The 13,122-nt window shown below is 43.7% G+C and overlaps 1 protein-coding gene across 3 annotated transcripts in view; it reads right to left on the bottom strand.

The window, feature by feature from the left end:
- Positions 1–13,122, bottom strand: part of ASAP1 (ArfGAP with SH3 domain, ankyrin repeat and PH domain 1) — a 355,895-nt gene that overhangs the window by 303,064 nt on the left and 39,709 nt on the right. For 2 of the 3 annotated variants that reach the window (XM_059901373.1, XM_059901376.1), the window contains exon 2: positions 12,329–12,414. In XM_059901373.1, coding sequence (XP_059757356.1) covers positions 12,329–12,387 — 59 coding nt within the window. In that variant the 5' untranslated portion in view covers positions 12,388–12,414. Of the gene's footprint in view, positions 1–12,328; positions 12,420–13,122 lie in introns of those variants that run through there. The other variant, XM_059901375.1, reaches the window with a different exon arrangement.

Here is a 13,122-nt window from a genome sequence, read left to right as displayed (position 1 = left end):
GGTTATCGATTCTCAGGAAAACCTGTGTTGTTGTTTATGAGCATCAAACCCCAAATATTTGCAGAGAACCCCTTTCAGGAGCTTTTGGCACTACGATAACCCACGCAAAGTGTTCTACATCTCAGACTTTTTTTTTTTTTAAACAGAGAAAATTGTTCTCTACTCAAATCTGTAAAATGCATTAGCTCATAGTTTCCATTTTAAACCAAAATTCAACTTTAATATGCATTGGGTATCCGAGGCTGCTGTTTCCCTTAAGATTATCTTTGTAAGTCCTAACAGTTTGGATGGCCCAGCATGAAGAAATGTGAAAACAGAGACCAAGGTCCATAAAAAAGCCCAGGTCCCATCCAATTTTCAATCACTTGTATACACATATGAGTACCTCATACACATATGAGATACCACCTCACCTGTGAAAGGATTCTACAAATAACAGGCCTAGCATTGGCATTTTATGTTCATGATCGGCTTAACAGGGGTCACTGATTTGAATTCAAACATAATACGTATTTATTGAGCATCTACTATGTGCCAGGCTCTATTTGTGAACAAACAAATAATTCCAGATTGTTACAAGTGCTGGGAAGAAAACCTACAGGGTGCAGTCAGAGAGAGTAGGGTGATGAGGAAAGATCTGTCCGAGGATATAGCATGCTAGCTGAGGCTACAGGACAAGAAGTTGTCACCCCTGTGAAGAACAGGGGCTTGGGGGATGGAGGTGCAGGGAGAGGGGTCCTGCAGGCAGAAAAACAACATGTGTCTGAGTGCTGAGACCGGATAGCACTTGCTGAGTGTGAGAACAGAAAGAGGTCGGTGGCTGAAGTCTGTTGAGGGAATGGGGTGAGGCAGACGACAGTGCAAGGCAGGCAGAGGTCAGATCATGCTGGATCTGGATTTCATTCTCAGTAAAATGCGCAGGGGGGCGTTGGGGCCACAGATACGTTTTAAGCAGGGGCATAGCAAGTTCTCATGCAGGAGGCATGTGGAGAATAATCCAAGTTGGATATCCCAAGTTCGAGGTGCCTGCTAGACTTCCAAATGGAAACATGAGTATGGCATTTGGGATACTCAAGTCTGGAACTCAGAGGACAGACTCAGCTGGAGATATCATTTGGAAGTAGTCAGCATACAGATGGTCTTTGAAAATGCTCCGAGACTGGCTGGAGTGAGGGGTGCACCACTGAGAGACGGAGGAAGAGGGCAAAAGCACAAGAACAAATCCAAGCAGCTTGGCGCCCTGGGAGCCAAAAGAAAACAGTGTTTTCGGAGGGAGGGAGTGGTCAGCTGGGTCAAATGCAGCTCCTGGAAGCTGAGTTGACTTGCAGAATAATTCTGAAGCTTTGAGATTTGGAAGTGGGGTGGGGGAGGGTTCATCTTAAAAGGCTTTCCTGGGACTTCCCTGGTGGTCCAGTGGTTAAGACTCCGCACTTCCAACTCAGGGGGCACAGGTTCTATCCCTGGTCGGGGAACTAAGATCCCGCATGCCGCAAAAAAAAGAGAAAAAAGGCTTTAACACAGTGTGGAAAAGTGGAAATTCCAGGCTCCAGGGCCACACTCCCTGCAATTGAATTCCACTTCTGCCATTTACCAGCATCATGGCCTCAACCTTCCAAACCTCCACGAGCTTCAGCTTGCCTTTACCACAGAAATAACAATAGTACCTGCCTCACAGGCTGTTGTAAGGATTAAATGAGGTGATAAATAACAAATTCTCAGAAGAGTAAAGTGCCTGGCTCACGTCAAATGCTCAGGAAATGTTAGTTGTTGTTGTTATAATAATTAACGCTAAGTGCCAAGTGCTGGGATTTACATGTGTTATCTTATGGGGTAGATACTGTTATACCCATTTTACAGATGGAGAAACCTGCCTAGTATCACTAAGTTCCAGGGGTGGGTGGAGCTGGCATTCACATCCAGGTCAGACTCGGGCTGTCCTCTTAATCACTGCTCTGCAATCCCTCATGTGATGCCCAGGTGGGTGGTTGATGTCCAATGCAAGGGGAAAAATGGCTACTAACGCACTAATTGTGTGTTATGGACTGAATGTTTGTGTCTCCCCAAAATTCATGTGTTGAAATCCTAATGCATAATATGATGGTATCGGGAGGTGGGGCCTTTGGGAGGTTATTAGGTCATGATGGTGGTGCCCTCGTGAATGGTATTAGTGCCTTATAAGAGAGAACCCAGAGAGATCCCTTGCCCCTTCCACTATGTGAGGACATGAGGAAGACAGCCGTCAATGAACCAAGCAAGAAGCAGGCCCTCACTGGACATGGAATCTGCCAGCACCCTGATCCTAGACTTCCCAGCCTCCGGAATGGTGAGAAATAAGTGTCTGTTGTTTAAACCACAGTCCACGGTACGTTTGTTGTAGCAGCCCGAGCTGAGACATTGTACTTCTGCTTCAACTTGCATTTCCAGAGGTAATTATTGGTTTTAAATTGGTTCTGGCATGCTTAGAAACCAAATCTGACTCTGCATTTCACAGGGTTTCAGATTAATACAATGACGAGGTTGTGCTAGATCCAGGTTGTATGAATTGTGCTACAAGAAACCTCCCCCAAGAAGGATAGAACATGTCCCCCCTATATGTATGGAGCCCTGGGTCCCAGCCCTACTTCAACCAGAAAGAACTCTGCTCTCGTCTGTTTTCTACACTGAGCTCTCTTAAGCTTTCATTTGAAGAAAATATTCTGAGGATACAAAAGTTTGAAAACCACAAACTGCACCTGCATCAGAATCACCTGCAGTGGCTATTAAAACGCAGACTCCTTGCCCCACTACACACTTTAGGGACCACAAACACAAGGGAGAGGGCCTAAGAATCTGCTTTTTTAGTTTATTTTTAAAATTTTATTTATTTATTTATTTAGACTGCTCCGGGTCTTAGTTGCAGCACGCGGGATCTTCCCTGCGGCATGCAGTCTCTTAGTTGCAGCATGCGTGTGGGATCTAGTTCCCTGACCAGGGATCGAACTTGCGCCCCCTGCATTGGGAGCACGGAGTCTTACCCATTGGACCACCAGGGAAGTCCCCTGAGAATCTGGTTTAGAACTAGATCCCCAGGTGACTCATGTGAGTATTCAAGTTTGAAAACCATGTCAGACGCTCTCCATTAACTCTACTGCCCAACCCACTAGCCACTGGCCACTTCTGGCTAATTTCAATTTAAATGGAAATTCATTAAGATTAAATAAACTTTAAAACTTCAATTTCTCAGTTGTACCAGGCACACTGTAAGTGCTCAACAGCCACATGTAGCTAGCAGACACCAGACAGAGCATTTCCACCATTACAGATCTGCTGGGCAATCCTGAAAGTTCTATTGGACAGCCCAAACTTAGGCCTCTAGGTCTGCTCAAATGATGTATCTCGTGTGTTGACACTGAGGCACTAAACTCAGTCAACATCTCCTACCATTTTAAACTGTATTCCACGTGTAACATGCTCCCTAAGGATGTATCTTATTGGACAAAAATTACTTGTCATATATCTATTTCCCCTGACCCACTCTTAGAGCTTGAAGGCAGGAACCATGCATGTATTATTTAGGTCCATTATTCTCAGTGCCTAGAGCTTAAATAAATGCTTGGGAATTGCTTAATTGGCCCACACAACATAAATGAAATATGAAGCTGACAGTGATGTGTCCCAGCTAAAAGCCTTCACTAGCACATCCATTAGGATGGTTACTATTACAAAAACAGAAAATCACAAGTGTTGGCAAAGATGTGGAGAAACAGAAACCCTTGTGCACTGTTGATGGGAATGTAAAATGGTACAGTTGCTGTGGGAAATAGTATGGTGGTTCCTCAAAAAATTAAATATAGAATTACCATTATGATCCAGCAATTCCATCTCTGGGTAGAATTCCATCACCCAAAAGACACCAAGCAGGGTCTTGAGATATCTGTACACCCATGTTCATAGCAGCATTGTTCACAATAGTCAACAGATGGAAGTAACCTAAGTATCCATCAATGGATGAATGGATAAGCAAAATGTGGTATATATACATACAATGGAATATCATCCAGCCTTAAAAAGGAAGGAAATTCTGACACATGCTACAACATGGATGAATCCTGAGGATATTATGCTAAGTGAAAGAAACTAGTCACAAAATGACAAATACTGTATGATTCACTTATGTGAGATACCTAGAGTAGTCAAATTCATAGAAACAGCAAGTAGAATGGTGGTTGCCAGGGGCTGGAGGAAGGGAGGAAAAGGGGGGGCTGTTATTTAGTGGGTACAGAGTTTTAGTTTTGCAAGATGAAGAGTTCTGGAGATGGACAGTGGTGATGATTGCACAACAATGGGAATATACTTAATACCAATGAACTATACACTTAATAATCGTTAAGATAGTACATTTTATGTTTATATATATTTTAGCACAATTAAAACATTTTAAAATGTTTTAATTTTAAAATACATAAATAATTTTTTAAAAAGTAGTCACCGGTACCAACCAGAGGGAATATATCAGCCTCATGGCTTTGAGAAAATGGCTTTGGGAAAACTGTGGTTCTCAGTCCATGCTGTTGCATCTTGGGTAGGAAGGGGCCGGGACAAGAGGAGGGAGCTGCATACACTCCATCTAGCTGATCATCAGAACCTCCTGGAGGGGGACTTCCCTGGTGGTCCAGCGGTTAAGACTCCACCCTTCCAATGCAGGGGGCAAGGGTTCGATCCCTGGTCAGGGAACTAAGATCCTGCATCCTGCATGCCCCATGGCACAGCCAAAAAAAAAAAAGAACCTCCTGGAGAGTCTGATTCCATTCACCTGGGGGTGGAATCAAGGGGATCTTTAATATTATAGAGTTCTGCATGGGACCCAGAGTCAAGAGCCCCCGTCTAGAGCACTTATATTCTCCCTATATTATGCTGCGGTTTCCATCTTCTCATCTGGTTTGCAAACTTCTTCAGGGGAGTGACTGTGCCTTATATCTACCCTGAGAATCTAAGTCACTTGTGGAATTTTTTTTTAAGACTGCGGATGCCTGGGACCCACCACACATCGGTTAAATCAGCATCTCCAGGCATCTTGTGTTTTTTTAAAAGCCCTCAAATGGGATTCTGATGCCCTCTCCTACACTGAAACCTCCTGCTCTGCAGGCCAACAGTGCTTGACAGAGAGGCTCAATGTTTGCTGAGTGACTCACAGAATGAAGTCCTTTGAATAAGACATTCAAAATGGAAAAGGTGTGTTTCATCTGTGTTGCTTATTCTAAGTATTTTTCTATGACTATTTTATACATAATTTAGACCAAATGACAAATAATAACAACAATTAGCATTTAGTGAGCACCTCATATGTGCCAGGTGCTGATCACGTGCTTCCCATGTATCATCTCATTTAATTCTCGATCCTATTTCTAAAGAAGGTACTGTTATTGTCTCCATTTTACAGATGAGGAAACTGAGGCCCAGGGAAATCCAGTCACTTCCTCAAAAATAAAACTATCTTTTTTTTAAAATTAATTTATTTATCTATTTATTTTTGGCTGCATTGGGTCTTTGTCGCTGCTCACGGGCTTTCTCTAGTTGCAAGAGTGGGGGCTACTCTTCATTGCAGTGCGCAGGCCTCTCACTGTGGTGGCCTCTCTTTGTTGCAGAGCATGGGCTCTAGGCACACGGGTCTCAGTAGTTGTGGCTCGCAGGCTCAGTAGCTATGGCTCGCGGGCTCTAGAGCGCAGGCTCAGTAGCTGTGGCGCACGGGCTTAGTTGCTCCGTGGCATGTGGGATCTTCCCAGACCAGGACTTGAACCCGTGTCCCCTGCATTGGCAGGCAGATTCTCAACCACTGCGCCACGAGGGAAGTCCAAAACTTTCTTTTTTTTACATGACATTTATATCATGAGCATTCTCATAACCTTTAAAAAGTGACCATAATTTTCTTATTAATGGCTACATCATTGTTTTTCATTGTTTTACCCTATTTTTTTTTTAATCATTTTGCCCTAATTTGTTAACTCATTTCTCATTCTAAGGCAGCTTTCTGTCTTGTTTGCCACTGTTTACCATTTTAAACAATGCTGCAGTGGATATCTTTGTGCTAAGGGTGTTTTCTATATTTCAGAAAACTGTCCTTAGGAAAGATTATGGAAACAATGTTCTGATGGTGAATGGCATTAAACACTGAACAAAAGTCTTTATTGAGGGGACTGTGCTGAATGAGCTGGGTAAGCCCCTCTCCCGGGGACGTTTTACGTGCCCTGGCCTAACCCCCACCAACTCGCACCAAACACTTACTGAGGGCCGGGAGCACTCGCGAACGCTTTATAGATCTGATCCCACCTGGTCCACACAAGAGCCCTGGGGGAGGTACAGTGAGACACCTGAGGCAGAGAACGGGGAAGAAGCGGACCCAGGCTCACAGGACCAGCAAGAACAGAGCCAGGATAGGAACCCACAACTCTGACCACCAGTCGGGCCTCCTGATCAAGGCAGGTGTTCGCCCTGACTCAACGACCACCCCATGAAACAAAAACTAACAGGAGTAGTGGGAATGAACCCTGCCCATCAACTTACACCACACAAGACTCTCCCTGTAAGTACACAATGTCTCACCTCCCAGGCAAAAAAATCCAGAAACACTCACTCGGAGCAACACAGGGTTCCTGCCCTAAAGGCCTAGACCCCTTAGCTGCAGAGAGAAAGTGGAAGAAGGAGGTCAATTATCCTTACCCAGGATCCACCCACACCCAGTGCCCTTGTAGGTGCTTTACACGGTTATATATATTTGTTATGGGTTGAATTGTGTCCCCCCCAAAATGCTGATGTCCTAGTCCAGTGTCCCCATGAATGTGAGTTTATTTGGAAATAGGATCTTTGTAGATGTAATTAAGGTGTAAATTAAAGATGAGATCATACTGGAGTAGGGTGGGCCCTTATTCCAACAAGACTGGTGTCCTTGTAAGAGAGAGGAGGAGAGACACAGAGGGAGAAGGACATGGGACAACACAGGCAGAGGCCGAAGCAACGCAGCTGCTAGGCAACAAACATCAAAGATGGCCAGCAAACCCCAGAAGCTAGGAAGAGGCAAGGATTTTCCCCTACAGGCTTCAGTACCCTGCCGATACCTTGGGTTTGGACTTCCAGCCTCCAGAATTGTGAGACAATACATTTCTACTGTTTTGAGCCACCAAGTCTGTGGTACTCTGTTACGGCAGCCCTAGGAGATGAATACAATGTTGTATCGTCTTTTAGCTCCATCAAGACAGAAGCTGTATTTTGTTCATCTTGGGATCCCAGCCACTGGCGCAGTCCCCGGCTCACAGTAGATGCTCACAGAGTGTTTGCTGAGTGAGCAAGTGGAAAAATTAATAAAGTACAAACTCAGGAGGAGAAGGAACTATGTCTTTTATCTCTACTAACAGACCAGAGCAAATCAGGCGCTCAATAAATGTTTGTAGAATGAATAAATGTTTTTAAATGAATAAATGATAAGCTCAGGAAGGCTTTGCAATGAGTCCTATTCATCTATTTCCTCAGGACTCAGCATAGGGTGTGGCACACAGCAGCTTCTTAGTAAATTTGGAAGGAGGGAAGGAAAAAAATGAAGGGAAGGTGGGAGGGAAGGAAACAAGACCAGGATCATAATTTCCCAATTCTTGGTCTAGGTAGGTAATTTCTTTCCTTTATGCATCTAACTGAGGCCATGGAATAAGCAGTTGAGTTTCAAACAGCCTCAATTATATTGAAAGGGCTTTCACAGCCCTTTGAATATAATTCACCTCCCCCCTTGAATATTGTTTTTCTAAACAATTGAATATTGTTCTAAAACACATTTCTTTTTCTTTTACATAAACTTGAACTTGAACATTGTTTTTCTAAAACACATTTCCTTTTCTTTCACATCCAGAAATCATAAGGCTTTCCAACCCTTCCAACAATGTCAGAAATGCAGCTCCGAGTTCAGAGGTCAACGCTTCTGTGTTCAGCTCGGGGGACACATTTCCTGTCCCTGTGCTGCATTCAGCCTCTGACACCTGCCCTGTGGCCAAAAAGGGACATCAGCTGGGCTCAGGGAAATTCAATTTGGGCTGACAGCCCACAGCATAAGAAGGGCAGGGAGTCTGCAGTGACCTTTGCAAAGGCAAAGGCAGGGAGAGGGAGTCAAAGAGGTTTCTCCTGGGCTTGGCTCAGGAGGGTCTAAAGTTATGGTCAGTTCATTTCTACGGATGGAGAAAACCCCCGAAAATAAGGGCAACTGATTTCCACTGCTGGCTGAGAATTCAACTGCACTGCCATTTGCTGCCCCTGCCATCCTGGTGGTATTTGAGGTGAAAAAAGGGAACATCTTGTTCTTTATTCCTCTGGACTTGAACTTTTCCAGGGATGGCAACTGCACTGTTGTGGGCTATGATTTTATTCCTTCATTCCTTCATTCCTTCATTTTTATTATAAACGAATATACATAATATATAAATGAACAAAGTAAGAGGTCCCTGGACTCATGTCCCGATACATTTAGAAAGCCTCTGCTCCCGTGTTTTCTCTCTTGTCTACTGAACTCCAAAGCTCAGCGTTTGTCTGCTCCACGGGACACCAGGTGGAGGTCACAACTGTCACAGTGACAAACAAGGAAAAGAAAAGCTGACCCCTTCTCAGGGCCTGTTAGCAGGGAAGGCAAAGAACTGCTTTATGTGTTTTGATGTAGCCCTGATGTGGTCAGCTTACCCATGGATGTGGGGACTTTCCGCTCTATCAAAGGAGTTGGTTGAGATGGACATCAGTGAGATGGACATTATTTTATCAGACCTGCGTGTTTGGATCAGTTTATGTGTCCCTCCTGTGGCCCCAGGGCATCCCACGCTGAGCCTAACCCAGTAGCTGGCAATCTGTATGATATTTATCTTTCCTTTTCCTCTAGACAGAAAGCCCCATGAGGATAGGGCTGTGTGTGTGTGCTGCTTGTACCTTTGTATCCCAAGCAACCTGGCACAGTTCTTGGCACATAAGTAATAAGCAATTGATCGATACATGTTATGAAAGAGCCAACAAACAAACAAATAAGTGAAAAGAGATAAAGGTGTTAGGCCTTACGTTATAGTTAAGAGAGTGCGGGCTTTAGAATCAGGTGTAGTTTCACTCATGTTCTACCGCCTATCTGCTCCATGATATGTTTTAATTGAAATATAATATAAACACATAAAATTGCCTATGTCATAAATGTACCATTCAGGGAATTTTGACACCCATGCAACCAGCACGCAGAACATTTGCAGAACCTCAGAAGCTGCTTCATGCTCCCTCCCGGTCACTATCCCCTGACCCACCCAAAGGTAAACCACTATCCTGCCAGCTGCATGCCATCTGGCAAGTTACTATGCTCTCTGACTCTTATCTTCATATTGGGAAAATAATACTTACCTTGCTATGAGTATAAAATTTTATACATGTATATGTGGTACCTGGCAACAACAGTCATAGAGTAGTAATAGTGTTAGTAATAGAAGTAGTAGTAATGACAGCACCAGCAGCAGCAGAAGTAACAGGAGAAGGAGAAGCACTAAAGCAACAGTAGAAGCAGTAGCTGTAATAGTAGAAGCAGCAGTAATGGTAACAATAGAAGTAGTAATAGTGGTAATAGAAGTAGTATTACTAATAGTAGAGTCAGTAGTTATAGTAATAGCTAACACTTACATAGCACTCATGACGTTCCAGGTACTGGTCCAAGTGCTTTACCTTAACTCATCTAATGTTCAAAGCAACGCTTACAAGAATGTATAAAATAGGATTTTACAGATAAAGAAACTGAGGCACAGAAGTTAAGTAGATTTCCCAAGGTCATGTAGCTATAGAGTCCTGAATTCAGGATTCTAATACAGTACCAGCAGTCTGGCCACTGAGCTTATCCTCTTAATAGCAACCTTTCAATAACTATTTGCATGGCAAAGAAAGATTTGTCCTCCAATATCTGTTTTGTTTTTTGTTTTTTTTTGTTCTCTTCTTTTTCAATCACAATAATCCTCAGTTTTGGTAAGCACATGGTCTTACAGAAGAAAGATCACATTTCCCAGCCTTCCTTGCAGTTAAATGTAGGCAGAGGACTAAATTCTGGCAAACAGAACATAAGTAGAAGCAGCAAGTGTGACACCCAGAAGCAGATACCCTTAAAAGAAGAGGCCTGCCTTTCTTCTTCCCTTCTTCCTGCTGGTAGATATAATGGCTGGTGCAGAAGCAGCCAGAATGGACCATGAGGTGACCTTGGGGGAAAGGAGGTCCACATGGCAGAAAAACAAGAGAGGAAAAGTCTGCGTCTCTCACAGTTGCTGCAGCAGCCCTGTACCACCCTGGGTTAGAACTCTTGGGTAAGAGAGAAATATACTTCTATTTTCTGTTTAAGCCAATGTTCTTTTAGATTTTACATCATTCATAGCAAAACCTAATCCTAAATAATGCACTGCTGTTGCAATTGTAATTAATATTGAAACTGAGGAGGACCCCAAAGGACCTTACCAGGAACAGACACCCCCACCCCGTGTTCCCCACCTCTTGTTTCTAGAAAAGCTTTAGCCCCCTAGGCCTTCCCCAAGTTCCAAAGAGCGAATTTAACCAGAGAAGTGAGAAAATGCAAAAAGAAAAGAAAGCAGTGAAGCAAGACAAAATAATAACAATTTAGACATCAAGGACCTTTAGTTCCTTCTTGGGGTTATAGGTAATATCTTGAGTCATATCCTTGAGCTGTTTTTCAGATTCTAAAACCCCCACCATGTGGAGGAAGTTAACTGCATGCTGATCACCAACACATAGACCCCAGACTGGTGGGAACCAAAAGGTTGGTGATTTGAGATTCCTGAAACATCACCCTTTTACCTCACCACAACCAATCAGAAAATTGTGCACTAGCTGATCACTCACCCTGTGACCCTCTCCTTCACACTGTCTTTAAAAACCCTTCCCTGGAAACCACTGGAGAATTCAGATCTCTTGAGCATGAGCTGCCCATTCTTCTTGCTTGGCACCCTGTAATAAATGCTGTACTTTCCTTCACTACAACCTGGTGTCAGTAGATTGACTGTGCTGCCTGTCAGGCGAGCAGACCCAAGTCTGGTTTAGTAACAATATCACCTAAAAAGATATCTGCAAAACTAATGTCACTTTCGTGTTGGATTCTTGATTTATAAAACAAAACAAAATAAAACATGACTTGGGTAACCCTGTAATCATCAAACTATGAAGATAAGCAGGAAGAGTCTCATTTATCCTGGAAGATGGTAACAGTCCCCTATCAACTCATGTCTGGGTCACATCAAAGCCTCTCAGGTTGGCCTCCCTGCCTCTAGCCTCTCACCTCTCCTACCCATTCAGGATACTCTTTCTTATCTAATTACCCTAAAAATTACTTTCATTTTAAAAACTGGAATAATTATAATGTTTTATGTCCCTACTTTATGCAAGACACTTTATTGTACATCTTTTTTTCTAATCTGCACAAAAACCTGAAACATAACTATTATTACTCCAATTCCATAGATAAGAAAACAGAACAGAGAAGGTTAATGACTTGCCAGAGGTCACACAGAAAGTTGCTGGCAGAGCAAGAATTCAACCACCCCTCCAGCACCCACAATCTTTCCACCACTAAGCTGACTTCTGGGAAACGCCAGTCATAGCAGGTGGACCCTGTGTCAAGTCACCCTGGCAACTTTAAGATCCTTGGACTCTTGGAGTTTTCTCTGCCTAGTTTTCATGGTGCTTCCTGTCCAGTCCAGTTTTTTATCATCCACTAACACAAAGCTCCACCCACTGAGGTCAGATGCCTTAGACTCTATCATGTGCGCCTATGCCAGGCCCCAGTATTCCCAGCTGAAAAATGGGACAAATCACACCTCTACCAAGAAGCAACATTGCAAGAGGAAAAAGGCAGGAGACCTGGAATCAGGAAAAATCGGTTTCAAATCCAGCCGGGCAAGTTCTCTATCTGTAAAATGAATGTGGTAAGCCCTTCCTGGTAGGATTGTTGGGCAGATTGAATGAAGTAATGTCTTTAAAGAGTCACTCAGCTAAAATAGCATCTATTCTTGTTGGCAGTGTTGTTTTTGTTATCATTCCTTACTTCATTCTCATATCACCACCCCACCACCTTTCCCTCTGCACACAGGTGACAGGTAATGTGACAGGAAACACTTCAAAAAGTCTGCAGCTCTACAAATGCCAAAGATCTGTTCACCACTAATATCCACACCCATGGTGTCTCTGTCAGATTCTAGTGCTTGAGTCTGATCAACTTTTGCATTTCAACCTCCCCAAAAGAATCCCTCCACATTTCCCAGGCTGGGCTCTCTGGACAGGATGGGCTAAGACCACTCACCGATTCCATAGTGAATCTCTTGATGAAAAACTGGAGAGCCTGGAGGCTGAAGATCTCATGTCTCAGCCGTCACATCAGAAAATTACCTGGATGGGGAGGTAGGAAAAAAGGTGACAAGAGTCATCCAGCAGGACTGGGCAGAAGACATTGTCTCAGACCAACACGTGATTTCATGTGGAAGCCAGCACCCTTGTTAGGAATGTTCTTACACCACAGTGGCTGTCCAGGAATGGGAAGGAAAACAGTGGGGAAACCACTATTTCAGCAATCCACTTTGGGGCTGTCATCTCCATCAGTAAATCTGTACAAGTGCTCAGGAATTCTTCTTGCCTTTCTATTTCTAGCTCTATGTTGGAGAGCAATTTACAAGTCATTAACATCTCTAGACCTGAGCTCCTAAACATGAAATTAAATTGTGCTGACAGGTAGGACAGACAGACAGTCACAGCTGTGTGCCCATGGGGAAGCAGAGGAGTTCCCCCAGCCAAGGGAATCAGCACCAGGAAGAAGGTAGATATATATGAACCTACATATTTCAGGACAGCCCCTCGGAAACAGAGAGAGGATTTTAATTAATTCATGCATACCAAAGCTTAATTAATTGCTGAGTGCACAGAGCACAGGAAGTCTGGGATTAAAGGTTTCACATAAGGGAACAGCTTCAATATTTTTGGATGGCGGGGAAACAGAAGTGGGGGTGTGAAAACAAGAGAAGCCAAGGGACCTGCTGGGTCCTTCCCCAAGTTCAGAGTGGTACCTCCATCTGCAGCCAGAAACCTAGGGACACACTTGAC

Source organism: Balaenoptera ricei, chromosome 17 (genome assembly GCF_028023285.1).
Source record: "Balaenoptera ricei isolate mBalRic1 chromosome 17, mBalRic1.hap2, whole genome shotgun sequence".
In the NCBI taxonomy this organism is placed as follows: Eukaryota; Metazoa; Chordata; class Mammalia; order Artiodactyla; family Balaenopteridae; genus Balaenoptera; species Balaenoptera ricei.
Note: the sequence above shows the minus strand (reverse complement) of the source record. Positions and strands in the feature narration are given on the sequence as shown.